We start from the raw sequence: 16437 nt of genomic DNA on the forward strand, positions 1-16437 counted from the left end.
TCTTTGCTATCTATGTGATATGAGGAAACATATGACACACATTTAGGTATTGAAATGTTTTAGTAAGACTGTCCCTAAGATAAAAGTTATCATAGAGTAAATATTTCTCAATAGCAAAGTGAAATTGCACAAGTTTGTAAATGTATTCCTTTATATAGGTTGGCACTATCAAGTATATATTCCTAGAAGGTTTTTAGCCTGCTTGTCCATATTATCAAGCTAGAGTGTGCATAAAAGCTATTATTCATACTTAAAGTAAAAACATCGCTAGGCTTCATCAACAAGTTTTTGTCACCAAAACCATCTCTAGATATCTTTGCGTCATTGAGGTGAACTTTGGTATGTACACACAAAATTCTTTAGGACTATATTGTGTGATCTGACGTTGATACGTACTCCGTCATGGTATACCGTATATCTGGCCAATCATCTGAGCAAATGCTTGAAGGCAACATTCAACAACAATCATTGACTCATGAGAAATTGATTGCCCTGTGATGGTATGTCATTTCCCATTAGTCCCAGATGTGTACGACTTACGGTAGATGAGGATTGTTATTTTTTTTCTTTGGTCATCTTTCCTCTTTACTTCTGAGGTAAATGCCTCCAAAGTTTTTGAAAGTGTGTATTCAATCTGTGCGTGTTTGCAAGTACAACTGCACTGGATGAAACATTGATGTGGGCATGGTGTAAAATGTCAGTATGTTTTAAATCCTGTTTGTCTCAGATGTGCAAGGCTTACAGTAGATGAGGGTTTCTGGGTTTTTTTTTTTTTGTTTTCTTTTCCTCATACTTCTGAGGTAAATGCCCCTAAAGTTTGTGAGTGTGTATAATGTGTGTATGTGTGTGTGTGTGTGTGTGTGTTTGTGTTTGCATGTGCAAGGTGAAACATTGATGTGGACACATGTCAGTATATGTTTTAAATCCTGTTTGTTTCAGATGTGCAAGATGTAAAAGGAGATGAGGGTTTTTTTTTTTTTGTCTTCTTTTTTTTTCAAAATTCTGAAGTATATACATGTAATGCCCCCAAATTTTAAGAGTGTGTATAAGTGTGTATGTGTGAGTGTTCAAGTACGGAGTGAAACGTTGATGTGGTTGCAGTGTCATTGTTAGCGTGTTTTAATGCTCTTTGCTATGCAGTGATTGAAGATGTTCCGCACCTCTGGATGAGAGCCCCCTCCTTTGCTGGGAGATAGTCTGAGCTTTGTTGGCTACGAGATGCAAAAAAAAAAAAGAGGGAAGGAGACGCATCCACCAATGATGAGTTCCGAATGATGGGGAAATCATTAATGGGCCATCTGTGAAGCAGTGCTTGTGCGTGCGTGTTCGCTCGTTCGCCGCGGGGCGAGGGAGATAAAGAGAGGAGGCAGCGGACGGGGAACGGTCTTCGGCCATCAATCATCCAGCCGGCTGCGGCGAGCAAATTTGCGGCCTGCTGTTTGCTCTGCCCCAATCACTCGCATTAGAGGGTCACTTGGGTCCTAATGACTTTACGACTAATGTGGAGAAATTGGGGAACATGTAACGCCATGCAGTTGTTTGTCCGTGTCGTGATAGAGTTGCTGTGCTGCATTAGTATATTGCTTTTTTTTAAAAGCCCTTTTCCTTTGACGTGCAAGACTTCTGAAATGTTATTAAGTGTTGTGATATCAAAGGTTATTTGAGTCTTAGGGCGAGCCAGTATTTTTTGGGAAATAGTATTGGATGGCATGTTGTCTAAGGTTTAGTCATGAGAGCCATAACATGGAGCAAGCAAGCCATCTTTTTCAAGAACTGTGACAGAGACATTCTAAAGGTAACATTTTTAGCATGTTGTGCCTCAGATATCACTAGTTCAGACAAAAATTCATTGTACTGGTGTGCCATCTTTTCCTCCTGCTATAATGTCATCAACAAAAATATTGGCATACCGGTACACGAATGTTTCCTGCTGCCGCTGTATGTTGTATAGGTACACTGCTATACCGTCTCCAAATAGACTATCAGTAAAATGAAAATTTATGTCAGTAAAAAGTGTAGTGCTTCTGTTTTGTGACTTTCGCTTCAAATGTCTTCTGTAAAGGGGTGCATTGCCTCTGAGCCCCTTTTCCCCATAGGAAGTTTCCGGAAATGTGTACAAGAATGTCGTGTCCACAAATAGGTCATCATGGAAGTTGAATATTGGGACCACAACAGAGAACAGACTAAAAAAAAATTACTGACAGGAAGCTGTATCAAGGGTTGCATCCAAAAAAAAAAAAGAAAAAAAAAAGAAGAAGAAAAAAACAACCATTGAGGCTGTAATGAAATTACACAAGGTCAAATTGAGATGCACATGTAGTCAAATGTTTTTAGAGTATTAAGGCAGTCGTTGGTAGGCGGAGATAGGAATGTTTCCGACGTTGGAATGTAAAGGTCTTGACCATCTGCGCAGCCATTTCCATTTCCCTGGGAACCGCTCCCGCAAATCAATTGGACCTCATGGCGGTGCCGTCGGTCGCGGCCGTCGCATATTTGCTCTTTGCGCTCATTATGCAAGTGTAATCTGCGAGGTGTGTTTGCACATACAGGTGTGTTTGCCCAGCGCAATCAAATCTCACATGACACACAGTGTAATTGACAATGAAACCAAGATGTGAATATCATATCGCTGCTTCGTACCATGCTGTGACCCTTGCAGGCTTGCTGGGAGTAGTAGTAGTAGTAAGTGAGTGAGTTATTTCAATGAGACAAGTGTCTCTTTTCAAGGGAGATTGAGTAGGGTGAAATTTAGAAATCAAACTCATTTTAAGCAAATCCTTTTTTTTTTTTTTTTTTTTTTTAATGGTGCAGGGAATCTCCTTATAATGAGCTCCTTTACAATGAGGTATCTCTTAATCTCTTATCTCGATTTTGCCTCTAAACCATATTACCTGGGCTCCTTTCCAATACGTTTACATTGAGGTACTGGTTATAACGAGGGAAAGTTGGTGGTCCCAGTAACCTCGTTATAACAGTTTTTCTGGTAGTTCAGTTGTCCACTACACTCATTTGAACATTAGCTTTAATTCTTACTGTATGGGTGTCCCGTACATTAGTTGAGGTGGAGGGATTTCCCATTTAAGATCCCAGAGCCCTGTCCACTTTGCTACAGAACTCTCACAGTCTTTCCTTCACAATATATGTCATGCTACACAGACTGTACTTAAGTGTTTCCGTGGAAACCAACTTGATTTTATCCTGAATGATCGACAATGCAAGTTCCAGTATGGAGCAAAAAGTGAAACAAAGTCATAGAAAAAAAAAATCTATGAGTAGCCGTTGAGATACTTTTATGGATTTTAGTGTTTTGGATTACACAATTAATACATTTGTGTCTGCAAAAAAGTGTAGGGAGTGTCCTTCATCTCCCATTGTCAAAAGGGGAAAATAGTATTCATAGTTGCTGATGACTTGATTTTTTTCCCCTGCTAATTGACCAATGGGAGTCATCATCATCATCATCATCACTGCCATGTCTAATTTTCATGGTATGATCATGACTAATCTTCTCTAATTGTGGTGAAGACATATGATTTCAATCTTCAAAATTCTGTTTTGTTTTGTTTTTTCATTTTTGGTCCATATTGAATGAATCCTTTTATCTGCTTTACATAACTGACCTGTATTCTTTCTGATAAAGTCAGCATGAATTGAGTGGTGTTTACCTTTAAATTTTAAATATTGCATTAAACCTATGACAAGGATAGCGCTGCTGATGGTCCTATTGTCTGTGTTTATCACATCACATGATGTGATAAAAACACAATCTTCCAGCCATGACTCTCTCTCACCTCTTTTTGACCATAAATTACTTCATATCGTGATGGTCATTAACGGTCAGTTCTGGGATGGTCGTGTAATTCCGTTCTCACCGTTAACTCATAGAATGGAGGATCAGAGACACAAGCCCCTCCAAAACAAGGTCCTAGCTCTTGAGACATCCAGAAATAAATTGACTGGGAGGAAGAGAGTAGTTTTAGTTTCATATCGCCATCACGCATAACCGGCTTGTTAATTTGTGATCAATGTCACACATTCTCGTAACATACATGTACAATGCTCCATTGTCTTCTTTTTATACAAGAGCAGCGACTCTGAATGATGCTGTCTCTAGAGTTTACTTCACACACACACACACACACACACACACACACACAAAACAAAACAAAACAAAAAAAGCCCCTCAAGCCATGTCAGCACTAGCCTTTTGTCAAGGCCCTCTCGCTGTATGGTGAAGAGAGCCCAGCTGAGTGGGGTTGCGCGAGGGCCTTTTGAGATTTGCTTCGCATCCTTTTGTTAGCCCTTTGAATTACCGACTTTTGCTCCCCGATTTCGAGAGCAAAAGTCGACCAATCAGCGTGTCTGTCTGCTCGAACCCGATTTGAATAGAGTGAATGCACGCCGCTGCCGCAGACCTCACAGAACTCTACACACAGAGTGTGTAGAGTTCCGTGGCAGACCTCCTCGGGTGGTCAGTGATGCATGCGAACAGGCATGACAACACCAAGGCTGAGGATGCGGGGAGCGCGCCATTCCATTGGTTGACCGGAAGCCATTAAAATGAGTATTCAGAAGGGTTCATGTGTCATGAATAATAATGTGTGAAGCAGATCTCAAAAGGCCCTCGCGCTGGCGCGCTCGGCTGGGCTCGCTTCGCTCGCCCATTACAGCAAGAGCAGGGCCTTGACAAAAGGCTATGTCAGCACTGGATCTTCCCAACTAGTAACAACTGTAAGTGGAACAGGCTGCGTGGGTTATGATGCAGCGATTATCTGGGGCATAACAACATGCTTGAACAGTACTTCAATTGCCGAATGCACTACTTGTATTCGGGAATTACGGTGTTGAAACATACTATCACAGTATAGTATTGTTGCTTGTTACTCACTCTTACTATATCGTGAAAGGTGAGGTAATGATTACTAGACCCTTGTCATCGGGAAATACGTGTGTAACAATTCACGAAAATGCCTGACAAGTAGCAATTTGTGAAAATATCTATGCAAAAATTTCAGCTCGTACAGTACGTTTTCCCAGATCCCATATTTTTATGTATATTTCCATCAAATTTTCTCGTTTACCTTAGTATGTGTTTCTTATGTTCTTTTTTTATTTAAAAAAAAGTTATTCAATAATAACAGTGACAAGTTACATTAGCATGTGAAGTTGTGTAGCACAAAATATTCTTTTGACAACAATATCAAAATCAAGAGAACTGACTGAAGATGGATGTTAAATGTCTTTTCTTTTAGTTTTTGTTTTGAAAATTGCGAGTCAAAAGTGATAATTTTTGTGACACCTTTACGTAGAAACGAATGCAAGTTTTGTGAATGAACACTACCATTACCTCAGCTAGTCTGCAAAACTATGCGATTGTTACCAAGTTGGTGTCACTACATTGTATGTGGTAAAAACCTTTGAAACTTCAAATAACTTTCATACCTCGCTTAATTTTAGTCCGATTTGATGAAACAGCCTCCATTCACGATGTCTGACTTTGCTCCATGTAATGAAGTTATGGAGTGGAATAGTACCATATGGTTTGCCTTGGCTCCCTATTCCCCCCCCCCCCCCCCCCCCAAAAAAAAAAAAGTCTTTGGGGGAAAGAATAGCGTCACTGGGTTGACAAGACCTTGTATCTCAAATTTTGTTGAAAATCACTTTTCCTGGATTAATTGTCACGTAATCAGTTAAGTATTGTCCTTTCCAAATCCTAGTTAACTTGTATTTTATTCCAAGAAAGAAGCCATGTGGCATGCCAAAGGAAAGACAATCCCATTTGTTAAAGTGCTTTTGCTGCCATGTTTTTCCGCTCTCCTGAACATTTGACATTTGTGAGATACGAGGTTGTGTCACCCCAGCACTGATTTGGGACATGCAGCGTAGGAGGTGATGAAAATTCCGAGTCATTTCTGTTCGATTCCATCTGATCTCTTTAAAAGGTTGCATAACACGTTTTCCTTGAATGTGAAGCCGTAGAGTGGCAGGATTTGTATAATTTCTCATCCAGTGCTGCTTTGTGATTTGTGCATTGATTGATTTGACAGTGTTTGTTTGCGCTTGTTAATTCAAATCAAGAGTAACACCATTCCTGGTTCCAGGTTAGGAGTGTTTATTTACATATATTAAGTATAGAGAACGAAAATATTTCGAAGAAGACACACACACACACACACACACACACACACACACACAAACACAACCTCATTTGATATAGGCAGCTCTTCGTCGGAGTATTTTGTGCATGCATTAATGGAACATGGAAATTGAAGATAAAATGTGAAAGAATATGCACTTTAAACGCTAACCCTTTAGCTCTAAAGAAATAATAGTTTCAAAGTGTTCAGTGTACATGTATGTACATAGACTGTACACATTTAAGTGCGTCTGAATGCTGCTTTCATACATTGTATCTTGTGACATTGTGTATTGGATTTTTTTTTTTTTTTATTAGACTGAAAGCAAAGAAGGAGCGGAGCCTAACTTAAAATTGAGCCATGTTTGTGTGAAGATCTTTTAATTTGAGATGAATTGATTGAGGTTTTCTATCCCCCTCCCCCCTCCCCCCCCCCCCCCAGTAAAATTTGTATTTATTTATTGTGTTTCAAGGCACACTAGAGGCAGGTACAAAGTGGGCACATTGAAAGTATGTCAAAGTGGGGAGAGAAAGAAAGAAAGGTACACAAAATGCCAAAACACAGTGTATGCCTCATTTACTACAACAATTGTACACACTTCTGTAAATAAAAAATGTGGCCTTATGCTGAAATGAATTGTGAACTTCAATGATCACTCTAATTGCAAGGACTTGTATTTATTGGCTCAAAAGAGCCATCATCTGATTGTCATTCTGTGGTTTATGTATTATTTGATTGAAGACCTTGCTCAGATTGAATTTGTTCATGTCTAACAGAAGGTTTTAAAGATAATACTGTTTTTGTGAAGGTCCAATATATTTGTTGTATCTCCTTCCAATGGAATTATTGACTGCATGCTGACAGTGCATGCTGCTGCAATAAATGATTTCTGAGAAAGATTTACACAAAAACAAACTTGGTTTAACTAAGATGAACAGTGGCAAGTTTTCTCATTTTGTCTGTGCAAGCTTGCAGTCATATTCAAATTGAACCAGCCATGCATTTGAGTGAATGAAGAATTGTGTATATGAGGCAGATGCAGTATACAGTAATATTTATTTTGTCAGAATTATAATAGGTTCGTGCTCACTGTCATCCGGAGGTTGGGGATTTTTTTTTTCTATATTGTACTTTTGCCAAGGAAGGTGGAGGTTATGCTGTTGTTGACATTGGTTTGTCTGTGTGCAAGATAACTCAAAAAGTTGTGAACTAATTTGGATGAAACTTGTAGGAAAAGTTGATAAATGACAGAAGGAATAGATGTCTAAGTTTTGGTAGTGATCTGGGAATTTTTGTGAATTTTTGAAAGATTAAAAAAAAATATTTGGGCAAATAGGGTCAATGAACTTTGGAGTTCAAGCTGCACGTATTCAAGATTTGCATTCATGAACATGTGCCAAAGTGCATGTTTTGCTCGAGGAGCTGTGCTGCAGGAAGCTGATGAGATAAAAAATTTTAGCTTTCTTTTGTTTTCAAGCTATCATTGTGAAATTGGGCGATTTTTAGAAATGAGATGCTTGGCAGAGGTCTGCGCTGTCTGAGTGCGTTTTCTAGTTTGAAATGTTTTTAAACAAGCTTAACTCAATTCGAGGGCTGGTTGCAAAGCAAATCTCCTCAAAACAGTGGGCGTGCGTAAGCACATAATGTCTTCAAACTGTATTGCAAACTAGTGCGCACACACGCACAAACAGGCATAATCAGATGCTGATAAGAAACTACAGATCAAGGAATACATCAATGATAGAAAGAGAAGGAAAGGAAAGAGCCAGGAAAGATAGAAATGCATACTCTGCATTTTAAAGGTCCTGTTTACCTTTGGGAGCAGTGATTTAAAAAATGTTCAAGATATCACTTATGATGCATATGTGTAGGTCTGTTGTATCACAAAACATCCTACCATATAAAATTTTTGCAATAAAGCCTAAAATATAGGGTGATATCAGTATTTTCTCAATAAACCGTAACTGTAGATGGTTTAGTCTGGAAAGATTTTTGTTATAACTATTGTTCACATTTTGTATATCTAACAATACTTTATTGATTATACTGGTTCAAATTTTTACATTGGTTTTTTTCTATCCCTTACTCACATTTTAGAACTATGTTGAAGCACTAATGCTGGGTTTTTGTTTCATAAAAACTGCAAACGGTAAATTATGCCTGTAAGTTCACTGTGGTGTGAAAGATACTAAATATTATTCTTTCATTCATAACAAGATGAAAAAAATAAAGAAGATTTGTTAAGAAGGGGGGAAATATCTTCTGAATTTTTCTGACATGGGTCGAAATAAACCAGCAGGCACTGAACGTGTGAAGCTTTAATCTTGAAAACTATCAATCAAACAATATTTTGATATATTTTGGTGCTGTGTGACGGCTGTTCATTTCACGTCCTACATTCTGTTTCAAACTGTCTCGTCTCTCCACAGAGTCATTGAGGGCAGTGGTCTGACGATAGTCAACGGTCAGTGCGACACGTATGCAAGCGTCCACTACTCGTCAGCATCGAGGTGAGTGTGAAACATTACCTTCGTTGATAGATAGGGAGGACCCGGTGAATGCTGAGTTTCTCTGCTGAGTCAAATGTGTACGAGAAAAACAAGTGTCTGTAATGCTTCATTGTGATGTTTATGTGATGGTTATCAGCCATGTTTTATATCTTTTGTTTTTGTACGTCTGTTACAAACACAACCTTTGATGGAATTCGTTATGTGTGAAATCAAAAGAACAAAAAAAAAAGATGAATAAATGCCTTTATAAATCCTGGATTATTGTACATGGTATTACTATGAATCATATACATTTTGGCGAGTATATATGCGTATACTACAGTCTAACCTCCACATAGTGACCAATCTAGGGAAATCTAGAAAGATGACCACTATAGACAGGTGGCTACTACATACAGGTTGATGGGCAATCTCATAATGCTACGTATCAGAGATATTCTTGAAACTGAACAAAGGCAGTGGTTAAAAAAAAACCCAATACATTTGCATAAGAGTAACATAAACAGTGAAACCAACCTATGCTGGCTTCAGAAAAGGGAAATTTAAAAACCTACATAATGAAGGTTGTTTTGGCGGACACTCAAAGCACAATTTACATTAACCACCATTGGAAAGTATGCTCGATAGAAATGATTCAGTTTTATTTGAGGAAATGTTTGAAACTTCACAGGTTATCTCTTGCTGTCACACAGTGTTCCCCCTCCCCCCCCCCCCAAAAAAAAAAAAAAAAAAAAAAACACCAAACAAACAAACAAACCAAAAAAAAAAACGAAACAAAACAAAAACAAAAACAAAAAAAAAATGGAATGTTCTAGACTCAATGGATCAGGTTTACAGAGCTGCCAACTAGTACTGATTTTCAGTAATTTCTACTGAAATTGGACAAGAATACTGAAGGTTACAAGCAAATTACTGATTTTAGAAATCATTGTCTGTGATAAATTCTATAACATTGTTAAGGATTACTGATTTTCACTCAAAAAGGTGCAAATTACTGATTTTCAGCCATCATAGTACTGAAAGGCTTTTACAAAAGTTGGCAGCTCTGGGTTTACAACAACTTCATCATTGCACAACCAATACTATTATGCTATAAATAGTACATACACCGTATATATCGGTATGTTACACTGTGTAATTTTATATATATTAGCATCCTGTTTTAAAACTCAAAGTAAATGACCCTCAGCCTTAAGTAGTATGCATGCAGCTTACCATAGATATATATGATGGGAAAAAAATGTATGAAATGCAGCTTTTGACACTTTTTTTTTGTAATGCAAGAATTTGTATCCCAATAATTAAGGGAATTATAAGTTCCACTAAAGCTTGTATCCTGTAATGGTAATAAACCTGGTGTCTATCCTGGTATTCCTAATGTTTTAAAGGACAAGTTCACCTTCATTATCATAAGGATTGAGAGAATGTAGCAATATTAGTAGAACACATCATTGAAAGTTTGAGGAAAATTGGACAATCCGTTCAAAAGTTATTAATTTTTTGAAGTTTTTGTGCAGTCACCGCTGGATGAGAAGACTACTGCTGTGTATCATGTCACATGCGTACAACAATATACGGAAAATATAAAGAGAATTTCACAAAATTTCATCTTTTGAAAAAAGTACACATTCCCTTGACTCCTTACTGACATATGTTATGGGTAATATTATTCCCATTGCCTTTATAAAGAGGCAAGTCAAGTGCTCTTTTATTGTGTGAAAAAAGTGAAAATATGTTGAATTTTCTTTACATTTTCTTTAGAATGTTGTACTCATATGACATCACGAGCCTTAGTAGTCTCCTCATCCAGCGGTTCCAACACAAAAATTTTTAAAATTCATAACTTTTGCATCAAAATTGTCCAGTTTTCCTCAAACTTTCACTGATGTGTTCTGCTAATATTGCTGCATTCTCACAATCCTTATGTTTATGAAGGTGAACTTGTCCTTTAATATGCAGTGTGTAATCTTTTGTAGCATTGGCTTTGCTAACTTGAAAAGTACTACAGGCCACTGAGCAAGGAAGAAAAAAAAATCACTTTAAAAAAAAAGTCTTGAACAGTTTTACATGTGTAGGCATTCAAGGAAACGGTTTTGGCGTTTCGTTCAAAGTGCAAGTATATAAGTTGGAGCATGAATGAGGAGGTGTATGTTTGCATTTCTTCAACGCCTCATATGTAGGTCGGTGAGTTTCTCGGGTTTAGTTAATCGGGGCATATCGATGCGCAGCTGTAACCGGAATCAATTTCCTGTTCCACTGTATTAAAGCGAGTGTGAGCGAGAGCAGGGTATCGACTTCCCCGCGGCACTTCCGCGACTCTTGTGTCGAAATATGATTTCCCCGGCACGGTGTCTAATGGACGGTGGAATGAAGGCCCCCCCGTGGACCATTAGCCCGACGGCTGGGGAACCGAGGGCGGTAGCAATTGATTGCAGCTTGCGCTGAGGTCCAGTGGAAGGAGAACTGTGCTGTACTATCAGTGTCCGTCTTACAATGGGGACTCTTTTTTTCTCGCTAAGGGACCAGCTGAAACCATTTCCCGAGCTGGAGTGGTGCTGATGGGTTTCATTCAATGTATCTAGAATTTTCCAACAATTTAGCACTTGCTGTTACTGTCTTAGTTTCTCTCTGTCTCTTTCTATTTTTGAGGGGTTGTGATGGTAGTTTGGGAGGGGGAGATGATGGTAGAGGTATGGTACTGTAAAGTACACCATAAAATTTTTGTGAGCATATTTTGCAAATTGAGATTTTGAAGGTTAATTCAATGTGTGTTTAGATTAATAATTCTTACATCAATTTTTTTTTTTTTAAATTGCAAATGATTGACAAACTGCCCTTCATCAACATAAATACATGTACATACATGCTGATTTTTCAGTGCTTTGAGTAATAGCTATATAATTGAAATCATAGGCATACATACATCATTGGGAGTCAAAACCATGAACCCTATCGGGTGGAAGCCCAGCAACAGCTTTAGGTTTGAACCCCACTGGAGTATGTATAATGGCTGAACACTTTTAAATATAAACTCCGAAAAATTGGTTTGTACAACACGTTGTATTTGCATTGATGAGGGCATTTTTTTTTTGTATTTGTCCACCAGTTGCAATTCAGTGCATGGTTGAATCTTGCAATTTAGACCCACAGCAACAGAAATAGAAGGAACAAAGTTAGGTGATTTCCGACCATGTAGACGAAGTATGTTTCAAGTACATTGCATTTCTTTTCTGTTGGGGGGGGGGGGGGGCAATATCTTCACAGATTGTGAATTTTATGAACATCAGTCGACCCACAAAATTGGTGAAAGTAAAAACACCACGTATAGTGTATGATTGTATAATCCATTTCCTGGATGAGAACTTTCTAGATTTGTTGTGATGATAGAAAAATTATTGACCTTTGCTTCCTAATCTGTAAGTTTTATGACCATATAGTCAAAAGATGTTTTAGAAGGCAGTGTTTTGTTTCCGCTCTACCGCACAATAGTTTGAAAAGAGAAAGTGGAATGGGCGAACAAAGTTCAAGTTTTGTCACTTCACAAGCCAGGAGAGAGCCCATGCTTGCTTTGAAAGAGCTTTTCAATACAGTTTTGCATGTATACTTTCAAGGTTGGCGATTAGTGTGCAAGTGCCATTGAATGCACACACATATGTGTCTGTGTTACAGAGCTTTGAACACAGTGTTGGCAAAAGTCTTGAGGTCCAGGTTTTGGGTTTTTTCCCCGTTGTCTTTTTTTTTTTTCCGTTGTGGAAGGAGTTGTCATTGTTTTTAGTATTCAGTGTTCCTTACCACCCATGAGTGTGTGTATGCTGTAACTTCCCACAAAATCTCACCTCTGCTGTAAACTTTCTTAACATAGCCTTTTTAACCCGTTGAGGACGTTTTGATTTTGCTACAACACGCATTTCCCATAGACGCTTGCCCGAGTATACTCGGGACTCGTCCTCAATGGGTTAAAGAGGAAATCCAGCCCCAAAAATCTAACAGATAAACTCCAAAACAAACAGAACATTCCAAAATGACAAACATTGGATAAGAAATAAGGAAGATATGACATTTTGACATTTTAATTTTTGTCGGAAAACATTTCTTAATCAGTCCTTATGAATATTCAAATGAATGAGTTGATGATGTCATACCCTGAGAATTTTTCATGTATGTTATGTATGAAATTTGGAAAAATTGTTATTTTTAGCTAATACAGGTAAAAGCATATTCTCATACAAAAATATATCAGAGGTCACATTTGTTCTTTGTTTACAGCTGAAATATATTTTTATTATTTCTGTACATGAAATGACTAAGAAATTGTGAGAGCATAACATCAACTTGCCGATTTGAATTTTCATAACGACTGGTCAAGAAGTGTTTTCCGAAAAATTTTGAAATTTCAGAATGTCGTAACTTCCTTATTCCTTATCAGATTTTGATCATTTTTGCACTGTTCTGCAGGTATTTTTTCTCATTTCTTTTGAAATTTATAAACAATTTGGAGTGGATTTCTTCTGTAAAGAGATGTCTTGTATCGTGTGGAATGGGGTTTCAAAAAGGATTAAACAAGGGAATGAAAGATGTTGGATTAATGACACACTAAGCCCAAAAACTGGCCAAAAAAATCCAAACAAACAACAAACAGAATGAAAAGACATCTCCTCCAATGAGTTAGACCAAAGCACAATTCTGCTTTTGAGAGGTTGTTGAGAAGTGAGAAGACAATAGCTTATTTAAATCTCAACTGAAATTTGATGTGCTTTCAATATGATATGTTGTTTAAACAGGAAGTTGCAGTTTGAATCAAAACAGGATTAGGTGTCAAATTTGCCACTTTTCATAATGACACTTTGTTTCCAAAGAATGCGTGGATTGTTATCTGCCAGAATATTCTATATTTGATATGTAATGCCCGATAAAAGCTGTATTAATTATGATGATCGATAGTAATGATGGAAAATGATTGCAATCATCCTGGTGGTAATAGTAATTAGAATGAAAGTAGAGATAGTATTAAATAACAATAGCCATTATCACATACATTGTTGTATCATAACCTTAACTACATTTGCAGTTACAATCACAATCATCATCACACACAATCACAATCACAGTCACAATCGCAGTCGTGAAATGTATACTAACCGTAAGTAGTACAATCACAATTGCCAATGTGATTGCAATCAAATCACAATCACAATCATGCTCACCATCACAACCATAGTCATGATGGAATTTGAGGTTTTAAAGTTGCTCTAAATTTCAGATCTGATTCCCCGTAAGTATTAAACTGACACAAGATACGCTGTGACCATGAGTCGCAGACTTCGAGATCTGCCCAGAACGATTTTTGTAATATACAATGTACTCAGAAGAAAGCGCAGCGGGACTTCTGCCTTTCGATTCTGGAACTTCGCTGCGGAAAGATAACATTCATCAAGAGTAAAAGGAAAAGGGCTTCCTGTTTTCTTGCTCCATCCTTTTCACTTCCCCATCGTGGGAAATGAAAGCCGACCTAAAAATATCCACTCTCGTTCACACGCACGCATTGATTGGCCATCCAAGCACATTGTACGGGTACAAAGTATCATTGTAGGTTGTCGTGCTGCCGGGTTCTATGAGTACAATTGTACTGAGATGAGCTTGAGCTCAGTTGATGTGTGTTCCTCTATAGATACATTCTTGTTTCATTTCGTGACCGGCTCTCTCCCTTCATATCCTGCTACAGTAGTATACAGCGTACTTCATGTGTAGTCATATTTATTTTCCTTTTTTTTGTTGTTGTTGTAAATTTATTCTTTTTCATATTGGTCTCACTTTGTGGCATCCAATATTAGGTACCTGGGAATCAATGAACGCTCTATCAATTGTTTCATTCTGTTCATAAAAGTGCATCCATATTTCCCACAAATACTGTAAAACTAGAAATATTCTCGGTGTGAAATTTGTGTGAATTGTCACTTGTATTCATTGCATAGTGTAGACAAGGACGTTCGCATGCTTTTTAATTTCCCAAATACTGGCTCTCGTGAAATTTGTGAAATTAAAATGCACATGAAAATTTCTGGTTTTACAGTATAAAGACTTGCTGTATAAAAAACTGGTAATACAGGGACATACACACAGACACACAAACAGACAGACAGACGCACACACACACACATGCTCCCACAATTGATAACTTCTTGTGTGTCACATTACCAAGGCTGTATGCATCAAAATATTATAAAGAAGCAGGAATGGAAACCACTGGCTTGTTGTTTACATGGTATCGGTTTGAACCTTGGCAGTATTTAAACAAGGAAATCTGTAACTTAAAGGTAAACATCCTCCTCTTCTGGCAGCTTTGCATTGCCGTTAGTGATTTTGTTCAAAAGATTGTCACTGAAATGAATGAAGACTTTTGCAGAGTTAAATTGTAGAAAATGTAAAAAAAAAAATGTGAGAGAAAAGATACAAAAGGAAGCATGTAAAGCAAAGATTGTGACTGAAATGATGACTTTTGCAGAGTAAATGTAGAAAATGTAAAAAAAAAGCTGTGAGAGGAATGATACAAAAAACAAAAACAAGAACAAAAACCCCAGCCAATTGACACATTTAAGAGAAATGCCACCTGTGTTCACACATACATGGTTTATAATAAAGCCTCCCTAGCCTCAAAAGGTATTTCATTTAAAAAACACTTTAAAATCTGTCATGAATCATATTTTTTTGGTCCTGATTGTTGTGAATTCCAAACTATTAGTAGTAGAAGACCAGCCAAAGTGAATGGTATGTCCGTATGCTTCATCCGCCATGCATTTAGAACTTGCTGAAGGCTCTGTATTGCTGAAAAACCAACCAATCAACCAGCAAACAGACAGACAAACCCAAATACTGATGCTCTTTGGGTGTGTGAGAACTCTTGTTCTGAGTAGAATTGTACTCCTAGTGGCATGATTTTTATGTCTTACTCAAATATTAAAGCATTTCACCTAAATATATCAAACAAAAACAAAACCCCAAAGCCAAACCAATAAGCCAAAACACTGACATGAATAAAAGTATGTGGGACCTGTTGCATGAGGTAGAATTGTATGTCACGCTGAAGAACTGAAGCTGATACATCTCATCAGTGACAGTGATTTGTTGTAAAAAAGACAAAGAATTAAAGGACATGCTTACTAAGACCTGATTTGCTTGTTGGATCTTCTGTACTAGCCCTCTTCATTGGAAGTAAAATCATATTCCCTGGCTGTGCAGGAGCATTCACCTTTTAAACGGCGGCGATCGCTGGAGGGCACGAGCAGAATTACCGGAAATCAGCCATGCCAAGCAATCAATTATGACTCATTTGACACTTATCAGATTGCTATTCTCCAATCTTTCAGAAAAAAATGATATTATCACCCATCACCCCCCCCCCTGTATTTCCTTGTGAAATAACCTTTAGTAACCTTTAAATCAAGTCAGCAAGAACATTGGTATTGTCTATCAGTTACAATTTATTAAGTGATATTAAAGAGACAACAGAAAAAGAAAAGATCAGAGAATAGAGAAGTGAGTCGTGCCTAAAATCACGTTCCTGTGGCTTGATAACTTCTTTGAAAGGAGCGCCTGCACTTTTGAACTGTAGGTAGAAAAAAAAAAACAAAGGAAAAACTAATGCAGGGATGTTATATTGTTTGTTTGTAAAAAGTATAATTGGTACATATACAACAAATCTTGCACAGTTCTTTATTGAACAATTGCTGTGATAATTCATATTAGAAATAATGAAACATGGGAAAGACAGATTATATGCATTTTGTACACCA

General features: G+C 37.6%; 1 protein-coding gene across 1 annotated transcript in view; it reads left to right on the forward strand.

Annotated features, from left to right (window-relative positions):
* Positions 1-16437, forward strand: part of LOC140244195 (ras GTPase-activating protein 3-like) — a 142104-nt gene that overhangs the window by 43412 nt on the left and 82255 nt on the right. The window contains exon 5 of the mRNA XM_072323828.1: positions 8567-8647. Within this exon, the coding sequence (XP_072179929.1) occupies positions 8567-8647 (81 nt within the window). The remainder of the gene's footprint in view (positions 1-8566; positions 8648-16437) is intronic.

Source organism: Diadema setosum, chromosome 21 (genome assembly GCF_964275005.1).
Source record: "Diadema setosum chromosome 21, eeDiaSeto1, whole genome shotgun sequence".
In the NCBI taxonomy this organism is placed as follows: domain Eukaryota; kingdom Metazoa; phylum Echinodermata; class Echinoidea; order Diadematoida; family Diadematidae; genus Diadema; species Diadema setosum.